Consider the following 21,399-nt stretch of genomic DNA (forward strand, 5'->3'; position numbering starts at 1 on the left):
GTCCAATATCAACTTTCGAATAAACCTCCAAGTAAGATTAACAATCTACTGTATCACTGACTCATTCATTAAAAATGGAGAATAGTCTAAGTTATCATCTCTAAATTAATTGGTTCAAAATGGGATTTAGAAGAGAATCAAAACTGTTCAAAAAATCTAAAGCTAGAAATTACTAGTATTTCTACTGTTGATGTTATAAAACATTTCAGGGCATTTCAATTAGCATTGTACAATGATGATTTATAGCACATAAGCATTTATACTAGAGATTTCAAAATGATCAAAGATCTAATTATAGAACTACTGAAGATCTACTTCAGAAAAAATGATCACTTAATAATTCACCACTGTTTTCTTTTTAAGGCAAAAAATAATGGAATAGAAAAATGTAATAATCCAGTCTTAGTTTTTGATCAATGTGGATATTTATAAAGAAACAAAAGTTGTATGCTCAAGTAATTCAGTTTTCATTTCAAAATTAAAAATGATTTTATTCACATTCATTCATCTATCAAAAACATTCATTAAACCACTATGTGCCAGGAAAAATGTTAGGTACTAGAAATATCGAATGAATAAGACTGATCCTACTGTAGAATTACTTTCAATTGTTGTAACATTTATAGTTTTAAGAACTTCAGGCATATATAGTCATTTTAAACCACAAACACACTTTAACTTTCACCTTACCTTAGTTTTTTTTTTCCTTCCTCAAAACTACCACCACCACCACATCCATCTTAATGAAGAAAAATCCTAAACTTAGTAAAATCTCTCAAATCTCCTGGCAAAATCTTCCTCAGTTCTCTGAGCTTGTCTTTACTATTACTAAGAGCAGGGCAGAATGTTTTATTCGTTTTCATGCACAGTGCTTGAACACAGAACATAGTCAAGAAATGCCTCTGGTAGAATAGGTAGTATAAATGAGCTGCCGTGTTTGAATAAAAGTGAAACTATTTTGATTCAGCATCTTAATTTCATTGTAACGTATCAAAGTCACCAAAAGTGATGGAACACTGGAAAACAGTAAAGAATAATCATTTGCTAAATCAAAGTACCAGAACAATAGTTTTCTTCTAATGTTTAATTATTTTGCTTGCAGTGTGTTGTTGTTGTTGTAATTTTTTCTAAGTCTTTCATTTCTTTTTTAGTTTTTACTGCTCCTATGACCGCTGGAACAATGTTAATACAATTCTAAATTCAAATAGGTGTTATTTAATTTCAGCTCTTAAGTTCCAAAAGAATGTTAAACTGGGTTATGGCATGAAGAATACCAAAAACAACCTCAAATTTTAATTCATTTTAGGGATGAACATTTACACAGTACTGTGGAGTTATCAATAACAAGTTGCAGAAATCCCTTTTCACTGAAGTCTAAAATCCTTCCAGACCTTCCAGCAGATCTAAACATTCTTGCTTAAGGTCAACTTGGATGTAGTTATGTATCTAATCAGAAAAGTAAAGTACTTATTTCCAGGATTTGCTGTCAAAGTTCCCTTAACTTCTCAGTAACAACTCTAACCTTAGCCAGACCAAATGCAATTATACTGAAGTATGTTCTAGGACACAGGATTCCAATCTGAGTGGGAGAATGTTTTACTCCCCGAGTCTGCACATATTTTGGACTGTGTGTTTTAGCTAATACATTTAGTGTCCATTAACAAGTTGTGAATCTGGGTGCTTAACAGTTAAAGAAGGCTGTCCGAGGTACTTATGTCTCATGACTATGAACTAAAAAGATCAGGGAGTTGGGGATCACAGAAGTCAAAGCTGGGCTGGTAACAAAAGCAGAAATACACTAGACTTTATTACTGTCAGATCAGTCCAGTATTTAGAGGAACAATTCTCTTTACAAATAAGTTTTTACAATTCATTTGAATAAGTACTCTGGTACCGTCTTTAGGGTTACCTGAAAGTAAGTTTCTATTTATATATATTCTCTAGGACTTCTCTGTAGAAACTAAGAATAAAGAACATAATAGCCTGTTATCCCTATAGTTCATATTATTACTTCTAAAGATAGTTATTTCAGTCTGTTAAAGTAGCCTTGAAAACAAACCAAAAAATCCCAGACAAGAAAAAACTAGAGTTCATCTCCATCAAACTAGTATTACAAAAAATGTTAGATTTCTTTAAAAAGAAAAAAAAAAAGATCAAAAATATGGATAATGCCAGAAACTACATACCTATCAACAATTACTTTCAATGACAATGGATTAAACACTCCAATCAAAAGGCACAGGGTGGATGAATAGATAAGAAAATAAGACCCTTACATATGCTGCCTAAAGACTCAATTCAGATCAAAAGACACACACAGACTGAAAATAGATGAAAAAAAGATATTTCATGAAAATAGAAATGAAAAAAAATCTTGGGTAGCAATACTAATACTAGATAAAACAGACTTTAAAACAGAGGCTATAACAAGAGACAAAGAAGGACCCAGTAATTCTACTGCTGGGTAGTTGTCTGAAGAAATCTAAAACACTAATTCAAAAAGACACATCCATCTATAGGTTTACTGCAGCATTATTTACACTTGCCAAGATATGGAAATGACCTAAGTATTCATCACTAGATGAATGGATGAAAAAGTGGCACATATATACAATGGAATATTATTCAGATACAAAAAGAAGAATAAAATCTTGCCATCTGCAACAACATGGATGAACCTAAAGGTATTGCAGTGCGTGAAATAAGTCAGAGAAAAATACCATATGATTTCATTTATATGTGAAGTCCATAAAAACCAAAAATAAACAAACAAACAGAAATGAACTTATAGACAGAGAACATTTCCATGGTTGCCAGATTTGGGGGGTGGGCGGGGGGAGGTGGTGACAGGTGAAAGGGTAGAAAGAATTAAGAAGTACAAACTGGTAGTTATAAAACACTCATGGGGATGTAAAGCATAGCATAGGGAATATAGTCAATGGTGCTGTAATAACTGTATGGTGTCAGGTGGATACATTTATCAGGGTGATCACAAGTTATATAAATGTCCAAATGTATGTTGTACATTTGAAACTAATATAATGTTGTATGTCAACTATAATTGAAAAATAAAAAATAATTAAAAAAAAACAAAAAAAAACAAAAACCAAAAATCTTTTTGAGTTACCTGGATAACTGCCTTATCTTTAATCAGAAAGGAACATACATCAAAAGAGAATGATTACTTGAAGTATGTGCCATTTACTAATGTTTAAGGTTGTGAAAACTTGTTTACTAAAGAGTGGGTATCAAGTTAGATAACCACCATCTACTTTATTTCTGTCCATTAATATTTCCTATTGATCAAACCCTATTAAAAAGGAGGAAGCCAGGTTATATTCCGAGTTCATAAATATTGCACTAATAATCCAGATAACACCGCTACCTTATATTAAAATTGAATTAAGGTCCGGAAAGTTCAAATAATTTGTCCATTATACAAACGTATTTCCCAAGTTTTAACAACAATAAAAAAAATCAAAGTTGAAGGAGTTGTATCATCAACTTGTACAACCAGAATAAAAATTCCAACCACTAGCCTCAGTTTTTCCAATGTACCATGCTCATGAAGACTGAAATCAAATCAGTGTTATAGATTTGAACTCATCTTGGCCAACCCCTACACATATACAAATAAAAGTGCTAAAACTGAAGAAATAATATATAATGACAGGAGAAAGGTAAAGAAATAAGAGCGCTCACTCCTATAAAAGCAGGGCAAAAGGGATATCAGGAAACATCAAAGGGAAGGTTAGAGTGTTCTTTTTTCCCCAAATAAACATAAGCTTAAAAGAAAATTTTTGACCTTCACATTTTCATATTAAACACTTAAGAACATCTTTATTTAAGCACGCATGAGATTGTAATCTGCAGCTTTGTAAACATGTTTTTCAAGCTTATTCATTTACTATTCAACCATCCTAGGTGGAAAAGACATGTTTATGACAATGCTAATGATACTTTATTGAGCCAGGAGAATGAAATTTTTAATGTTTATCAATTTAGTTTCGAAAGATATTTGCAAAGGCAAAGTGCAGAACAGTATATACAGTAAGCTCCTATTTGTGTAAAATAAGGGAGCTATATTCATTTCAATATTCACAGAGAATTATAAGGACACATAAGACATTTCTAACAGTGTAATGATGAGAAAATAAGACAGGCTAGATGGAAAAGAAACCTACTTTGACTATTTTTTGGAACTGTCTGAATAGTTTTAATAGTTTATGAAATAATTTTTCAAGTAAAAAAAAGATCTTTGCTACTAATACTACTAGTACTACCACCACCACTACTACCATTACTACTACTACTATTACATGACATATAGTTTATTCTTTACTGCCACACTCAAATAATTAAGATTCACATAAATAATATAATTTTAAATATCCAGATTCAATTTAAACATAAAGTTTACTCCCCAATTCTATCTTTCCATGAAAAACAACAAAAACATTTTGTCCTTCAACTTTTGGATAGAGGTATACTAATCCTATGTGTTACTTTCATGGGTATTGAAGTTCAAGTGTTCACTCGTATTACTGCTTAAGTACTAAAAAGCCTGTAAAACATTTGCCATTTTAGTCTTCTATAAATAACTGGTAAAATTTCAAGTTAGCAAGAAATTTTATACCATATACCTTATAGAGATTTCAATGAATCCCACTAGTCCAAAAGAAATAGAAATCATATAAAAATACAATAAACACAAAGTAGAATGACATTGCTTCTAAAAAAAAAAAAAAAACATTAGAAAAGGTAATTCAGTTTTAATTTATTTTCATCACTTTTTCTTCATGATCCAGATATTTTAAAATGCAAAGAAAATTAACTTTCCATGATATGTCAGGGACTGGCACTAAAAAAATTTCCAGACTGCAAATGAGTTATACAAATGAAAATATCAAATGGAGATCCAGTTATCAAAATGAAAGCATTCAACATATTAAAAGTTCACAATTATTTGTGTAGAGCACATAAAAAAGTTGGTTTGCTAACCAACTGTTGTGATTTTAAAGAACTATTGCAGAGATCTGAAGAAAATAGATTTATTAGTTAACTTATAAAGAGATTAAAGAGCTTGAAACAAGTATTAAAAAGAAATTTGTGCCTTTATTAGAATGGCATTAGGCTTTAAATATACCAATTTTGGTAATCAAATTATTCATTTTTAATAAGAAATAACACTACAGAACTGCAATACTTGTCCAACAGTCTTGTCTTTACTTTTCCTTTAAAGCGACAAACAGAATGCGAGTAATCAGAAAGCACTAGCAGGCATCAGTTAATCCAAGATACTAGCTTCTTAGTTCCAAAGCATTTGCAAAGAAAACCAGTGAGGCAGCACAGGGATATAGAAGCAATTCATAATAACTGGAATCCCATGAGTGTGTGTGTATTTTAAGTCTCATGAGGCTATTTTTTCAATTTACCCTTTACTTGGTCACTTTTTTGTACTCAAATACTAGTTTTTCTTTGACTTTTTTTCCTCAAAGTATAAAAAGTATGAAATATAAACAAGCTCTTGCACTGCACACTCAGAAGTGTACAATTCAAGCATTATAGAGCTATCTACATACCGATAAATCCCATCAAATCTTGGATAATTCAATAATATACAAAATATCAGGGCACAGAGAGAACTAAAACCCACTTTTTCTCATTACACATAAGATTCAAATATTCAATCTAAAGAAAAACAATCATTTTGGCTCTCCTTTACATTCGCATGTTGATATACTTATTAAAATATCTTGTATAATTATGTTTGGTCTTATTATTTCAAGTCAGGTTTAAAACCTCAAAACCAGCCATCCAGACAAAACAGGTAATCAGAAAGATTATTTCTTCCCCACCTCCCTAACCCCAATAACTAGGCAGTCAATTTTACGACATGACTCCAAACACTGGATTGTGACGACAAATGCTAGGTCCAATTTCTTCATAATCCTTTTTGGTGTGGCATACTTGGTAGAACTCAGGCTGAAAATAAAACATATATTTTTATAAAGGCCAAAAACTATTACTTTTCAATATGCTTTAAAATAGATTTGTTAAATCTAAAATGTTTATAATTAGTCTATCCATAGTACTTGAATGAAGCTTCAAAATTCTAGCAACCATAACTTAAAAATCACCTCTAATTCTAACTGAGAATTAAAAAGAAGCATTTAACTCATATCCTTCCACTTTTTCCTCAACACTTGTTTGTCCTTGAATTTTGAAATTTTGAGGAATGGGGAAGGAGGATTCTCAAATACCCAGAAAATTCTACTGTGGCTTTCCCAAACTGTACATTGAATCAATAATCTAAAGCAGCAGCAATTAATTTGAAGTACAGATCAACTACTCTTAGTCATGCTACAAAAACTTGTAGATCAATTTGCTTTCCTCACTCAAAGTTTGGTATAAACAAACTATTCAATGTTTCTCATCTCTCAAATGGCAAAGCTACGAAACCCAGTAAGTTATATGGTACAACTGAAGATGACTAAAATTAAGGAAGAAAATTAACTTTTATCTCTTATTTTTAAATGTTTTTAAATTCAAGGTCGCATTAATTTTCAATAATTCAAAATAAAAGGTTCTTCATTTTACTTAATATTCTGTGCACTATAAAATAGGGCATCAATATTTACTCAGCTAATATCAAAATATTTTCTGAAGTGGCTTTAAGATGTTTTGGTTTGGGGAGAGGGCTCTTAGAACAATTCCCTCTACTTAGTTTAGAACACTGTACTTCCTGTGCAATAAAACATTACTCTTATCTTAATGCTTTTATATATTTGCACAAAAAAAACAATGACCTGATATCTGTATTACGACAGTTAATAAAATTTCCCTACAGATAAATTCAAAGACTCTAAATACTCACTCTAAATGTCTAGCAATCAAAGAAAAATATGAACACTAACTCCAAACGACTTATATTTTTTAAAATGCCACATACCTATATATATCCAATTTTAAAACTTTAAAAAATGTACAGAAATTTCCCTTGTTCTTCTAAATTAAGTATTGAGAGACTTTTCTAAAAAAATCAAATTATAAAAGTAAGTTTCATCTTATTTACCGTGGAAGCCAGCATCGATCCTCCAAACCAAACTGCATACCTCTGCATGTGGTGTGTAATGACTTGTACATCGATAGGTTTTGGCTAAAAAAGACATAATAATATCAGTTCAATAGTAAATTAAAATAACAGTTTTGGTACCATTTAACCTTAAATGTAAATATACATACACAAAAAACATGATATTTCACAAACTCAAAATAAAACTTTAAAGATGCAGAAGGCACATAAGGCAAAACAATACAGCTGAAAAATATTAAGCTAATTTTATTTTATTAAAAACATAACCACAAAGAAGTTGGGGAAGAGACTAATCCAAGTAACTTGGGAACACAGTATTATGACTATGCCCTCAGGCTTAAGATAAAAATTAAGCAAATACTGAGCCTATTTCTCACAGTGGTATGGATCAACAATTCTGAAACTACCATATACATATATTCCAGGACTGAGCAAAGATATAAGTATATTGTACATAATGGAAGCCTGGTTTCTTATGATCAGAGAAGGGCATTACAAATATGGAAAAGTAGACACTAGAATAAACCTCTGGTATTCTGGAACTAGCAATATCAGTATAATTCATTGTTTTTAACTTATATAGAAAACTAGACAGAGGTGTGTGTGTGTGTGTGTGTGTGCGCGCGCGCGCACCCACACACCCTAGCTCTGACCAAGAAGGCCTAGAAGCAGTGACCCACATTAGCAATGAATATACCTAGTGTCCAAAACTTGGTTTCTTAATAGTATTCTCCACTAAAATGAACAAGGTTGCCTTGGGGAAAAAAAAAAAAAGCTGATTCCTAGACTGAAAAAGAGAATGTACATACAAGATGAGCCTGGAATAGCTTGCTGTTCCAGAAATTGAGAAAGTGCTTGAACAAGACTGGGACCTCATCAAAACAAAAACAAAAGCCACCTGGAAATGCTCCCACTGGCTAAATCTGAGAAAATCTAAGCATCAAAAGTATTGATACTAATAGTATTAATATGTTGGTATTAAATCACAATGATATTAATGATATAGCCTACAGAATAATATGACAAATTAGGAGTTCACACAGATCAGAGGGAGGGAAGGAGGAACGAAGGAAAACTCTTCCGTAAGTAAAACATAGAAGAAATGAAGGAATTTGCAAAATACCATATGGCAACTACAACAGTAATAACTATTTTAGGAAAGAAAAATGGATGGTAAAATCAGTGGTTCAAAGTCTGATGAGAATCACGATGGTCACACAGTTTGAAAGTATTTCCCCATAAGAATCTTATTAAATATAAAGGAAAAAATAACAACTTTATGCAAGAAAACCTGTGAGACACAACTTAATCAACTTATCTAAATTAACATATGGGACAAATCATATTATGTGTCTAGTGATATAATGCAATAAAAAGAACACAACAGAAGTGCATAATCTGAATCTGATCATGAGGAAACATCAGACAATCCCAAACTACGAAACATTCTGCATAACAAATGACCTGTCGTCTTTAAAAATGTTAGGGTTACAAAAGACAAAAAAAGACTAATTGTTCGAGATTGAAGGGACATGGTAACCAATCTAAACATGTAATCCTGGATTAGATCCTAGACCAGAAAAAATACATTTTTTTCCCTTTTGCTATTAAAAAAAAAAAATGGAGAATTGGTGAAATTTGAATCAGGTCTATAACTAGATAAAATATTGTATCAAGACTGAATTTCTTGATATTTTGAATTGTAACATCCTGTTTTTAAGAAATACACACTAAAATATCAGGGATAACGGACCATCGCATATGCAACTAATTCTCAAAACAGTTCAGAAAAATTTTTGCATGTGTAGGTATATGTGTATGTTTGTGTATATATAAATAAAGGAAAAAAAAACAAAGCAAATATAAAATGCTAACATTTGGGGAATCTAGGTAAACTATATGTAAGAGTTCCTTCTACTAGGTTTTGCAACTTTTCTGTTAAGTATGAAATAATTTCAAAATAAAAAGTTTTAAAACAAGTCATAAAAAGATATGGCTTATGTTTGTGGCTTTTTAAAAAAGCTAGGTGGTTGCCATTAAAAATTATAGAGTGAAAGGGAATAAAGCCAGATTTAGATACGGATATATAAAGACATTATGAAGATCTATAAATGACTATCGAATAAAACAAAATGGAAGGAGGCAGAATTCTTAGCATACAGGGTTTTCACTATCACTATATATGTCAACTGCTAACATAACTGTGGAAAAAAATATTTCTTATTTAGAAATATATCAAAAACTTAAAAACGTTAAAACATTTTTACTTTATTGACATACTATACTCAAAAACAGCGTTTTTTTCATTTCATGGAGTTGTAATAAATCATTACAAACTAAACAACTACTTAAACATACTTTCACTGCACTCCGAAGGAAAAGATTAAGATAATCAAAATTTAGAAGGTAAAAACAAGCAGGAAACCCTAGAGTGTTGTATTTTACTTTTAAGTAATTTTGAATGACTATGGTAGTCTCAGATGGAGCCTTCAATCTTGGTAATTTCCTAAGTTGAATAAAATGTGTTTTATTTACCAATGTATTCTATGAATCAATGTTTTGTTTCAATATTCTACATTTAACATGGATGAAACAAAATTTACTGAAAATTTGTCTCATAAATAAAGAAAGCAGACATCTAAAAATTTAAAATTAATTTTGATTTTTTGACAGTAACCCCAAAAGTCCAGGACATGTAACTGAAAGGTTATTTTGCTAAACCACATTTTGATTTCATACTATAAGGCTGCTATTGGGGAGGCTAGAGTCAGTTTGTGAAAGTAGACTTGACCTCGCAACATCAGTTTCTCTCATATCTGTTTTATCATCCTGCGATAGAAGTTATTTTAAATTTTGTGGAACCATAAAGAATATTATCCCTAGAATATACAAGGAATCTACTACTACTGCTAACACACACATGCATAAATTATCTATGAGAGAGATTTAAAAAACTCTCACAGCTACAACTAAGAATATTTTCCAGAAATGTAGATAATATCCTAGAGAAATCAAATGATCAAGAATCTCATGGACATGAATCTATAATATTAACCACTTTCCAACAGAATACCTGACAAATTCCTCTTACTTTCCTAAATAAAAGCAAAAGCTGGCACACATTTCCCATCTTCATTACAATAATCATCTTCCCAGCAAATGAAAAAACCAACCTTCAATCTACCGCCACTCAATTCCTCACTTAATTTCAGCCTGGCATCTACAGTTCTTTTCAAATCTCGTTGCAAGCGACGTCCGAAGTCCCTGAACATGGTTGACCCGCCAGAAAGGACAATATTCTATATTTATGGAGAAAAATAAGTAAATATGACTTATATTTAAAAAGAAATAAAAATTTTAAAGATATAAGAAATGGTACTAAAATCCTTATATTCTTTTGATGTGAGGTGTTTCTAAATTTAATAGTTAACAATGGAAAGAAAATAAAGTTTTTTAAAGGTATGACTTTGAATAACAATTTAGCTATAAATACTGACCTTGTAGAGAGGACGTCTGACATCAATAGGGCAATTCTGAATTACTTCATCTACAACTTCTGAGATAGGTTGAGTAAAGTCTGGATTAGCAAACTGAAAAGTAAGTTGGATATATAATATAGATTAGATCACTAGTTACTTAAATATCAGAATTAAAAATTAAAATTATTTTTAAGCTCATTCCATTTCCATAATGAGTTATACTGTCAAAGCAACGTTCCTTCTCAAACCTCCCTCCCTAAGAAGTCTATTAAAAAAAAAATCTGTAGAGTATGTTGTATAATACACTTTTACCTACCATCCCAAATAAATTCTACAACCTTAGAACCTGTCAAAAGCTTTAAAAAGATTTAATCCTCAAAACTAGGACTGAAAATATTAACAATTTGACAGAGGATATATTCTATAACATTCATTTAAAGATGTTATCAGCTTGTTAATATACAACTTACAAATTCTCTACATTGTCCTTTGTTAGCTGTACTCTCCATTATTTATCCAAAACACATGCACACACATACACGATTAACCTTCCCATAATATTTTCTCTACCCTTAAAATAGTTTATGTGCTATACTATGAGCAAGTATAAGGCAAAGAAGATAGGGTCATTCATTCCTGTGCTATATCTCTGCACCTTTCTCATAGTTGTTTTCAATCAAGAACATACAAAAATGAAAAATTTACAGAACCTTTAAATATTCACGAAACCTGGATCCACCCACAGAAATCCTGATTTAGAAAGAAATGAGGTCTGATTTGAAAAACTTTTGAAAAATCCCAGGTGACAACAAATAGAATATGAAATAAAGCAGCAAGCAATGAATATTTATTTAGTAAATAAATGAAGGAAAAGAGGAGTTAACAATAAACAAGTTAACAATAAACAGTTGGAAGTTATTCAATACTCTAATATTAACAGGCTCAATCCAGGGTCCCTATTAAGACTACTTTTAGGCCTTTTCTTTCACTTTTAGCAAAAGGATTAGTTCTGCCTCTATATAGCAGCGTTCCCTAATCAGGTGGTCTTCATATTATTGCAAGTGACTATCAAGGTAGGACCACTCTTTCTCTCTTCTGAAAAATTTATGGAGCATACATCCAAAGAAACACATCAAGCTAAAAAGCTTTACCAAAAAAATTTAATTTCCTTAAAAAATAAAAAGCCAAACCATTCCTTCTAAAAACAGTACTTTCTAGTTATTTATGATGTAAAATTTAGCAGTTCAAAAATAAATATCCTTATTCTTTCATACATTTTATCTTCAGTGTTCAAGTTCAGATGCCTATACTTTAATCAAAATAAAAACCAGAGGGAATCCTGACCAAGGAACTATGACAGAAATATCTAAAACTATAGGAGAAAGAATATTAAAATTCACTTGGGAAATGACACAGTTTATATAATACAAAAAAAGTTCTATTCTCAGAAAACAGGGTAAACTGAACATACACATATAATCTTGTTCTCTCTCTCCTAAAAGCACCATTAAAAAGAATTTTTCAAAACAGCATAATCCCAAAGGTATGGAAAGAATAGGAAAGCAACAAAATCTGGTAAACTAGAATCTGGAAAGCAGATAAACAAGACCACGCATTCCCTCCAAAACAGTTAAGTCAACAGTAGAGAAGGCCGAGAACCAAGCTCTTCTGTACCACACAAGTCCCACAGGGAACTGGTTGTACCTGTTATCACTGAAATTGAGGTGGAAAGAGGGCAAGAAGATAGACTGGTTGAAGGTCTCTCTCTAAACAGCAGTTAAAGCCCCAGATGCACTCCAAAATAGTCTATGAAATGCCTCCTCCTCATTCAAGGAGAAAACTAGTTAATCTATTCTCTAAAGGGAATAAAGATATGCAGCCTAGTGCAGACACACAAATGTCAATCAACCCTCTTCAATTTGGCTGCCAATCTTTACCTTTCAGGTAGGAATCTTCTCTCGGAATTGGATTACTCAAATGACCTAAAGAAACACACAGTAAGGGCATTTCTCCAAAGATAAAGCTATAGTCAACAAGCCCTATCCACAAAGCTCAGATTTTCAATCAGCTTTTTAGTGTCTCCTTCTTAAATGAATGACCCTCCAAAAGTCTCTAGCATAAAAAAATGCAGGAATCAAAACAAAAGGAAAGGCAACTTGGAAGAAAGAAACTATGCAGAAAGAATATAACGTCAAAAAACCTAACAGTAATATCCCTAGAAACCAGAAGATAGATATGCAACCATGAAACAAGAACAGGTTATCATAAAAAAGGAATATTCAAAAGCAGGAAAAGAAGAAGCTCTTGAAAATTAAACGTTACCAGAAATAAAAAATTTGATAGAAGGTTCAGAGGTAAAAATCAAAGATATCACCTAGATTTTAAAACATTGTTTTAAAAGACAAGAGCAACTAGAAGACAAAATAGCACACCAAAATGCTAGGGGACAAGGGAAAATCTACAAGCACCGAAGAGAAAAAAATAAGTCCTATACACAGGGGTCCCCAACCCCAGGACCGCGGACCAGTACCTGTCCGTGGCCTGTTAGGAACCAGGCTGCAGAGTAGGTGGTGAGCAGTGGGCGAGCAAGCGAAGATTCATCTGTATTTGCAGCCGCTCCCCAGCACTAGCATCACTGCCTCAGCTCCACCTCAGATCATCAGGCATTTAGATTCTCATAGGAGTACCAGTCCCTGGTGCTGAAAAGGTTGGGGACTGCTGCTATACAAGGTTTAGAAATCATATGGTTTTTTATTTCAAGTTATAATGGAAAGCAGTGGAACACTGGCTTCAAAATGCTGAAGGAAAATGATTTCCAAACTATACATAACTATCAAACAAGTGTAAAGATAAAATGAATGCATTTTCAGACATGCAAAGACTTAAACTTCATATCTCCCATGTACCCTCTTTTTATCAGGAACCCTATTTTGATCACTATCAAAATAAAGAAGTTAACATTAAAAAAGAAAAACATATGGAATAAAGAAAAATAGGATCTAACCCAAAAGAGAGGCAAAGGGAATCCACAGAATGACAGTGAAGGAATATGGCAACTCTATACCAGATGCAGAAGAAAACAGGTTCAGACTGGGACATATCATATGTGCTAGAAAACTGATGGAAAAACCTTATGCATCTGAATATCCTGAGAAGACAGTCATAAAACTGGTAAAGAGAGTTTACAGGTGAGTTAATGATGACTATTTTAAAATTAAGCAAACAACTTACGACCCCATGAAAACCAAAATATAGGAAAATATTTCATGTTGAACTATATGGCTCAAATCTGAATAAAATTTGTGTTCACAAAAATATAAGCACTAAATTTTTACCTAACTGAAACTATAATGTAATAACTACTGGGACGAAAAGGTATGAAAAGGTACTGTTTGCGATGGAAAAAAAGGAGAAAAAGGCAAATCATCTTCCATAGATGGAAGTTGACAGAAAATGCCTAAAACTAAAAAAACTTGAAGTTGCAATATAACCAAAGCAATATGCAGCTATGGAGGCAATACCAAAAGAATCAGTGAAAAAAAGTTTGAACTGATTAGCTCTAAAAAAAAAAAAAAAAAAAAAAAAAAAATAGGGAGAGAAGCAGGCAGGGCACTCCTAGTTTTTATTAGAATTTAAATAACTTCAATGTTTGAATTATGTGCATATATGTAACTGCTATTTACAAACAACTTAAAAGAGAAAGGAAAATCAATTTCTTATACAAGAAATTAAAACATACAAGAAAAATAAAGCTATGGAGAGTAAAAGGTATTTCAAAAATTTTAAAAACTTAACAAAGTATACTTAGCAATATCAAACAATAAAGATTACTTAAATTAATAACTGGAAAAAACTATATGAAACATTAGCAGCAAGATGAATTTTCACTCAGACAACTTTTCCTTTCTTAAGTGATGATACAACCAAAACTCATTTTACTTACATATCTAATGTTTCAAGGTTTTTAAGACAGTCAAGACATTAGCTAAGGATGTCTGTAAAGAGTATTCCATTCAAATGCTGCCTCCTTTGAAATCCAATACATCTCTTTTCTTCCATGCTACTATCTATCTTGTGATACTGATCCTACTCATCTAGGACTTTGGTTCAAGATCTTCTATAATACTCTAATTCCTATTCTCAAGCTGGGGTTTTAATATCTCTCTTCAATATTTTCAACTTCAAAACAATTGATGTTCCTTAACTCAGGTGACCTTTAATCCACCCCTACTTCAGCCACTCACATATACATTGCACCATGGGAAAATTTGCCCTGACTTCCAGCTAGCTACACATGGTTATCTCTCCATCCTCTTGAATTCCCATTAAAGTGACAGAAAGAAATTAAAAGGAAAGGCGAATACTCAAGGAAGAAAAAAAGGAGGCAAAGAAACAATAAAATATTTCAACTGTGTTTGGAATACAAAAAAGGAATGTAATATCCTAAGTGCTTCCAAAGGGGCATATTGCTAAGAAGTAAACCAATTCACCCTGTAGAACCTTCAAAAGGCCCAGAGATTGAAGATATAAGAAACCACACAAAGAAATGAGGCTTTAAAAAAAAATTGTTAAAATTCTCCATATGAAATAGGGAGACACCAGGTTCCCTCCCAGAGCTTGTATAGCCAGGCAGTTAATTGTAACTTTGTTGAATAAATAAAAGAAAGAATAAATAAACAAATAGAAAATGATACAAATGAAGAAATGAGGCAAAAATTTAGGAAAAATTAATTCTGAGAAAAAAAATCACATTACATTACGTCCTCTAAAGTGAACATTCTATAAATAGTATGTAAACAGTATAACATTATTGATTTAGCCAATAACTATAACATAACGCATGGACAAAGTTTAGGAAAAAGAGAGTCTAGGAAAAAAATCAACTAACTGAAAAGGAGGTTAGTAGATAAACTATTTACATTGATTTATCAAAAAAAACCCCAGCAGTACAAGCATAGTATTTGGAAATGAGAATATAATTACCAAAAGTAATGGCTAAGAGCTAGTAGCTGCTCTGCAAACACAAAACAGGTGGAGAAAATGGGGGTGGGAGTGAGGAGCTGCCTTTTTTTTGTTTGTTTTAAAAGCCTGTCAGTGTTGACTTTTACTGTGTGCGTATATCATTTTAATGTATTTTAAAAGCTGCAAAGAAAATGTGCTAAAATCTCATAACTCCTGTATACTTGTCTGACCCCAATGTCTTATCCTTCAGGTGCTGATTCCTTTACTCCTAATTTACAACTACATGCCAATTCATCGTGATTTCCATCCCTGCCTACATCCCTCACTATCTCTTAAGTAATTCAGTCTTCCTGATTCCCTCTTCTCTATGCTGCAACAATCTAACCTCTGTCTTGTCAAAACTGACTGCCTTTCCCACAACTGCCTGTGGGAGTGGGGGGAGGGGGCAGAGAGGGGGCAGAGAGCGGGGACGCAGGACACTATTTTATGATTAAAAGTTTTGGATATCTAACTTAAGTGGTTCCTCACTGTTATCAATTCTCCTCAATAGTGTTTATAAAAGTCACTATTTTCTCCCAGCCCTCAACCTACGTCCAATCCCTCTTCTAACCAAACAGCTTGATCCCATTTCATGAAAAATAACTGAACCTACGAACCATGAACTTCCTCAGCTACCTGCCTGCTTCTCTACTCTTCCCAGCTCCACATTTTCCAGTTCCTATACTTAACTCCTTACCTCTGTCACTGGAATAACCCCTCTTAAAACTAAAACTAACCTCAGCCTTATTGCTTGCAATTGACTTCTTACCAGTCTGCAGCGGTCACAATGCTTTTCTTTCAGAGCCATCTCCCAGGATGTCCAGACTGTCAATTCCCAATCTTTTACCTCTCAATGATGCAACAAGCTGCCTCTATCACACCATTCCATTGAAACTGCTCTCCTAAAATCACCAATAATCTGAATGCTAAAACTCATGAGTACTTCTCAAGTTTCCTCTATTACCTCATTGTATCAACTAGAACTAATCTTCCTCCTTCAAACATTCACTTCTCTAATGTTAGCACCACAATCCCTTAGCTTCGCTTCTCTCTTTCTGTATTTTTCAGTATTCTTTGCAAGCTCCTCTTACTCTGTCCATAAATGTTCACTAGGGCCCCATTCTTCCCCTTCTTCCCACTCCACAATCTCTCCCTGATCAAAATGTCTTCCTTTGCTCCATATGTGGTGATGACTTCATATCTATCCTCACTAGAAGACACACACACCAATTCAAAACCCTTTAGAATCCAAATGTTTCTTTTGGAACTTTTTAAAGATGAATTATAAACTCATCTCATGTTTCCACCTCACCTATTCTTCCCTTTCACTGTTTCTAATACCAGTGTATGGCATGACATCTAGTTGCTGAAGTGACAAACTTGAGAATGATCATAGATTCTTCATATTCTTACTCTCCTCAAATCTAGGGAATCGGTTAAATCATGTTGATTCTATTCATTTTCTCTCAGCTCCTTTGTCATTCTTATTGGCCTACTGACATTATCTTCCATCTGAAAAAAAACTTCAATAAACTCACGTTTCCAACACAATTCACACCTCTGTTCCAATCTATCCAACCCACAACTAGTGAACCTTCTAATACCATATGAAAATCTGTGTCATTTCCATGCTGAAGTTTCCCGCATGACTAAAGAATCCAGTAATTCCTTTGCATAGCATATTAGTCCCTCATGAACACACCATCTGGACCTATCTCCTACCAGTCCTTTCCTTTATACTTTTATCATCTAGCTCTATCATATCCCAAACCTCTACCCAGCTTATCTCCTCTGTTAGAAATATATCCCCCTAGCATTCCTGCCTGACAAACACCTATTCATCTTTTAAATCCCAGTTCAAATGTTAACTCCTTTAAGAAGTTTTTCTGGTTCTCCTAAGCAAACTTAAATGCTCTATGTTCCTATGCACTCACTAGATATATCCATTCATCAGCAACCATACCTTTTCAGATATTCATCTCTCTTATTCTTTAAGCTTGATAAGAGCAAGACAAATTAATTTCTGAATACTCAATGCTTTAACTGAGACCGCGAGAATTATATTCACTTACTATTTGCTGAGTAAATAAACAAGAGTAAGCATTTAAAGTTAGTAATTTTATTACTAAAGTTTCTTAAACTAAGTTACTAGAAAAACTTTTCACTATTAAAAGCACATATTTTTTATTAATATAGCCTGCACGTTACTAACATTTCAGAGAGAGAAAACTATTTTGCTCATAGTTAAATACTTTCTTATGATAATCAACTGTAGGTTCTTTGTACAATGGTGATTTTATATGAGGAGAGTTGAGGGGGTTCCAGAATCCTCCCAAAATACTTTAAACGATCATAAATTTTAAGGACTCCCTTTTTTTGACCTCACATAAGTCATAATTATAGAGACAAAAGTTTCATTTTTCTAAATATATGAAAAATATTAACTGTTTAGCCTATTTTAACATAGGCAATTTTTTCTTAAACAATAGGACTCACTTTAATATTTTAGTATACAAAAGAAAGTTCCTGAGATTAACTCTTTCTGAATCTTACAGCTGATCGATATTTTCTGCTGAATATTTTAAAACAATTACAACTAAAAAAAATTACCTCTGGATGAAAAAAGATTTCAGGTCCCAAGAATCTCTCATAACCAACATCGATGGAAAATTCTTTCTTTGAGATAGCATTGATTCCAGTATACTGTTTAATCCACTTTGATCCATCTGTATCATATTTGTTAAATTCTTTTACTAAATCTGGGCAGACATAACTATAGCGCTCCTAGAAAAACAAAGAAACAATTTTTTCCTCTTGTTTTAGAAAAAATTAAAAAAGGATAGCATATTTCCAGTCAACTAGAAATTTTTTAAAATCTTATTAATTTTAAAAATAATTTTAAAAATAAAATTAGGAAATAAAGCTGAAGAAAATTTTGTATTAAGATATTATTATATGTACAGTATAAATAAACACCTTGTCTCCTACACATAATTCCTGGCTTCATATAGGAATAGAATATGATTTGACAAATAGAGTCAAGTTCTACTATTTCAATATCATTTTATGAAAATGTTCATTAATGTCCTCTAATATTTTATACCATTTCAGTTAATAAAGTCTATATTCTGAAGAGGAGAAAGCATAACATAAACATAGAACTGAATAATAACTATTAATTGATGTATCCTTACAAATTAATATAGAGCCTTTAATATCTCCCGGGAACAAAACTGATTATGTGGTCTAAGTAAGTAAGTAAAGAAGGCTGAATATAAACTATTCTTTTTCATTATATTACCAGCCATGCTGAACTACTGTATATTTGGTTATATGTCCTAAATAAAAGTTTTCAAATAAAATGCAATTCAAAAATATTGTAAGTTTTAACAATCTATTTGCAATTTATGGACCCTGACTGCAAGACTATTTCTTTTTAAATAAGAATATATATTTCATATATTTTTATAAAGCAAGGATACTATCCAAAATAGATAAAAACATTATTATTGATATCAAAAGAAATAAAGGGAAAGTTAGAAAACAAAGAATTTGATCATGTTAAACTCCAGAGATTTCCCAAAGATACCAAAACAACGGTGTTCATATTAATATTTTACATACTTAATATTGATGCCACCAACTTGGGGTAGTTTTTGGCAGCCATTTAGTAATTCTCTTACTACCTAGAAAGCAGTAAATTCATTTCCATTCCTAATCTTTGAAGAGCAAGGAAAACCCTATAATCATGCAAAGACAGGCAAATTAATGAAGTTATTTTTGCCAAAGCCGTTTTGCTTTTACACATTCAAAACATATGTGAGAGACCCACTGAAATTTTTTAGATATGTTGGCAAATGATAAATTTTAAAAAGCAATGTTTTTTGACAGTTTTTATGCAACACTGATATAAGACTTACACAGCATACAAATTATTAAATACCTTAATAGCCTTCACATTTTTCTTCCACTTGCCATATCACTTGAGCCAACTATTCTATAATCAAAGCAATCAGTTACACCAAAAAAAAATTTGTAACAGAAAATTGTCAGGATTAAAATAAGGAATTCAGTGAAGAAATTGAGATGTGAGGACTCTTAAGTGAACTAATTTATTTTTATGAAAAAGAATTATCACAAAAGGATATGTTAAAAATCAAGTGGTATACATGGTCTCTCAAAGGTGAAATGTGGAAAGAATAGGAAAAGAGTTGATAATCCCCCAAAATTTCCTTACAAGAAACACAGAGAAAACATATATATAATAAACGGTAATGAATCGTAACTAACAAGTTTTTTTTTTAAGTACTGTTCTAAAGAATTTTCATGTTAATATTATAAAATCCAATATTAATTTCCAACTGAATTATACTCTCATCATTACTTTTTACCTTTACTGCCTTAGCAGTTTCCAAGGATTGCTCTGGAGGGATTCCTACTTCTCGGTCTCTCAGCAACTGCTGAATAAAATATGTTATATCTCGTCCTGCGATGGGAATGTGCTTAATACAGCTGCCAATCACATATCCTTCAGCCTAGGAAAAAAAGCGTCAAATTTACTGTCGATACTTTCAAAATTAATACAACCTGAATAATTAGACATTAAAGACCAATATCTCAGCTTCGGGTATTTGTATTCTCAAGTATTGCTTTTATCCCAGGAGAATTCTTCTAGTCTTTATTCCTCAACTATATTCCTCGCAGTTTACTTATAAATTTTAATACTGTACAGATATTCTGAACAAGAGGGCCACCAACTAAGACATATTCTAAAACTGAGAAGAGTTTAAACCAAGACTGAAACGGCTAAACAACACAGAAAGAATGATTTTTAGAAGTATTAAATGTTTTAGGTAGCAGACACAATTCAGATGACACGATTTTTTAATCTTCTCTAATTTCAATAAAAAATTGCATTGTAGGAAATCTGATTATCTCACAAGTGCTATCATTTTTCCTAATGAAGTAGATACCAATTTCAAACGACTGAGACATTCCATGCACCATCGTAATGCCAAATAATTAAATTCTGCAGAATGAGTTCATAAATTTACTGATACAAGTCAGAAGTACAAGAAATAATGTAGAAAAATTAAATTTCATTAACAAAAAACATCATGGATGTCTTCATCTGCCCATGACAAAGTATTAGGGATTAGATTCATCCTCTCACCTTAAAGATAAAACAGGACAAATTATATTAAATAAAGGTTTTAGGATATTGGAGAACAAGCAGAGTAGGGCAGTGATCCCTACTAAGAGAAGGGAAAACAAAGTAAGTGCTACAAACACACCCCATCTCACTGCCTATGGAGAGTTCTCAGGCAGCAATAATGGGAGGGAGAACCCAAACAGAGTCTGGTGTTCTCATTAAGTTGAGGATACAGAATTTAGATTTCAGAGAGTTCAAGGTGGCTACAGTTTGCAAGTCACGTTACTAAAGTGGAAAAAGCTGCATAGCTAGTGAGCGCTATAGATATGAAAAGTTATCATTTTAGCAGACTAGTAATTACCACATGCATGTGAGGAAACCATTAAGGCCAGAGAAAAGAATCTCTCAAAAGGAGTGGGCAAAACAATTCCCAAAGCTCATACATAACTGGGAATAGTCTATGTTCCCACTAGCCAGAGTTTAAAGACTTCGAACACAGAACACTGAGTAGAGTCCTCCAAAGAGTATTGCCTCCATACTGAGAGAAAGTTGGTCTAGACAAAAGGTTGTTCTGGACATGCTTAATGTTTTAAAAGAGTCCTTGAAAGGCTCAAACTGACTTCCTAATAACTTAACTATGTCCCAAGGAAAAAACCTTAAAATATTTAAGA

At 32.3% G+C, this 21,399-nt stretch overlaps 1 protein-coding gene across 2 annotated transcripts in view; it reads right to left on the bottom strand.

The window, feature by feature from the left end:
* Positions 1-4,762: 4,762 nt before the first annotated feature.
* The window catches only part of ACTR3 (actin related protein 3), a 56,652-nt gene continuing 40,015 nt past the window's right edge, over positions 4,763-21,399 (bottom strand). The window contains exons 7-12 of one of the 2 annotated variants that reach the window (XM_039874511.1): positions 19,968-20,111; positions 18,187-18,360; positions 10,594-10,686; positions 10,270-10,395; positions 7,076-7,159; positions 4,763-5,985 (exon numbers count right to left, since the gene is read on the bottom strand). In XM_039874511.1, coding sequence (XP_039730445.1) covers positions 5,890-5,985; positions 7,076-7,159; positions 10,270-10,395; positions 10,594-10,686; positions 18,187-18,360; positions 19,968-20,111 — 717 coding nt within the window. In that variant the 3' untranslated portion in view covers positions 4,763-5,889. The remainder of the gene's footprint in view (positions 5,986-7,075; positions 7,160-10,269; positions 10,396-10,593; positions 10,687-18,186; positions 18,361-19,967; positions 20,112-21,399) is intronic. The other variant, XM_039874513.1, reaches the window with a different exon arrangement.

This window comes from Pteropus medius, unplaced genomic scaffold (assembly GCF_902729225.1).
Source record: "Pteropus medius unplaced genomic scaffold, Ma_sr-lr_union100, whole genome shotgun sequence".
Classification (NCBI taxonomy): Eukaryota; Metazoa; Chordata; class Mammalia; order Chiroptera; family Pteropodidae; genus Pteropus; species Pteropus medius.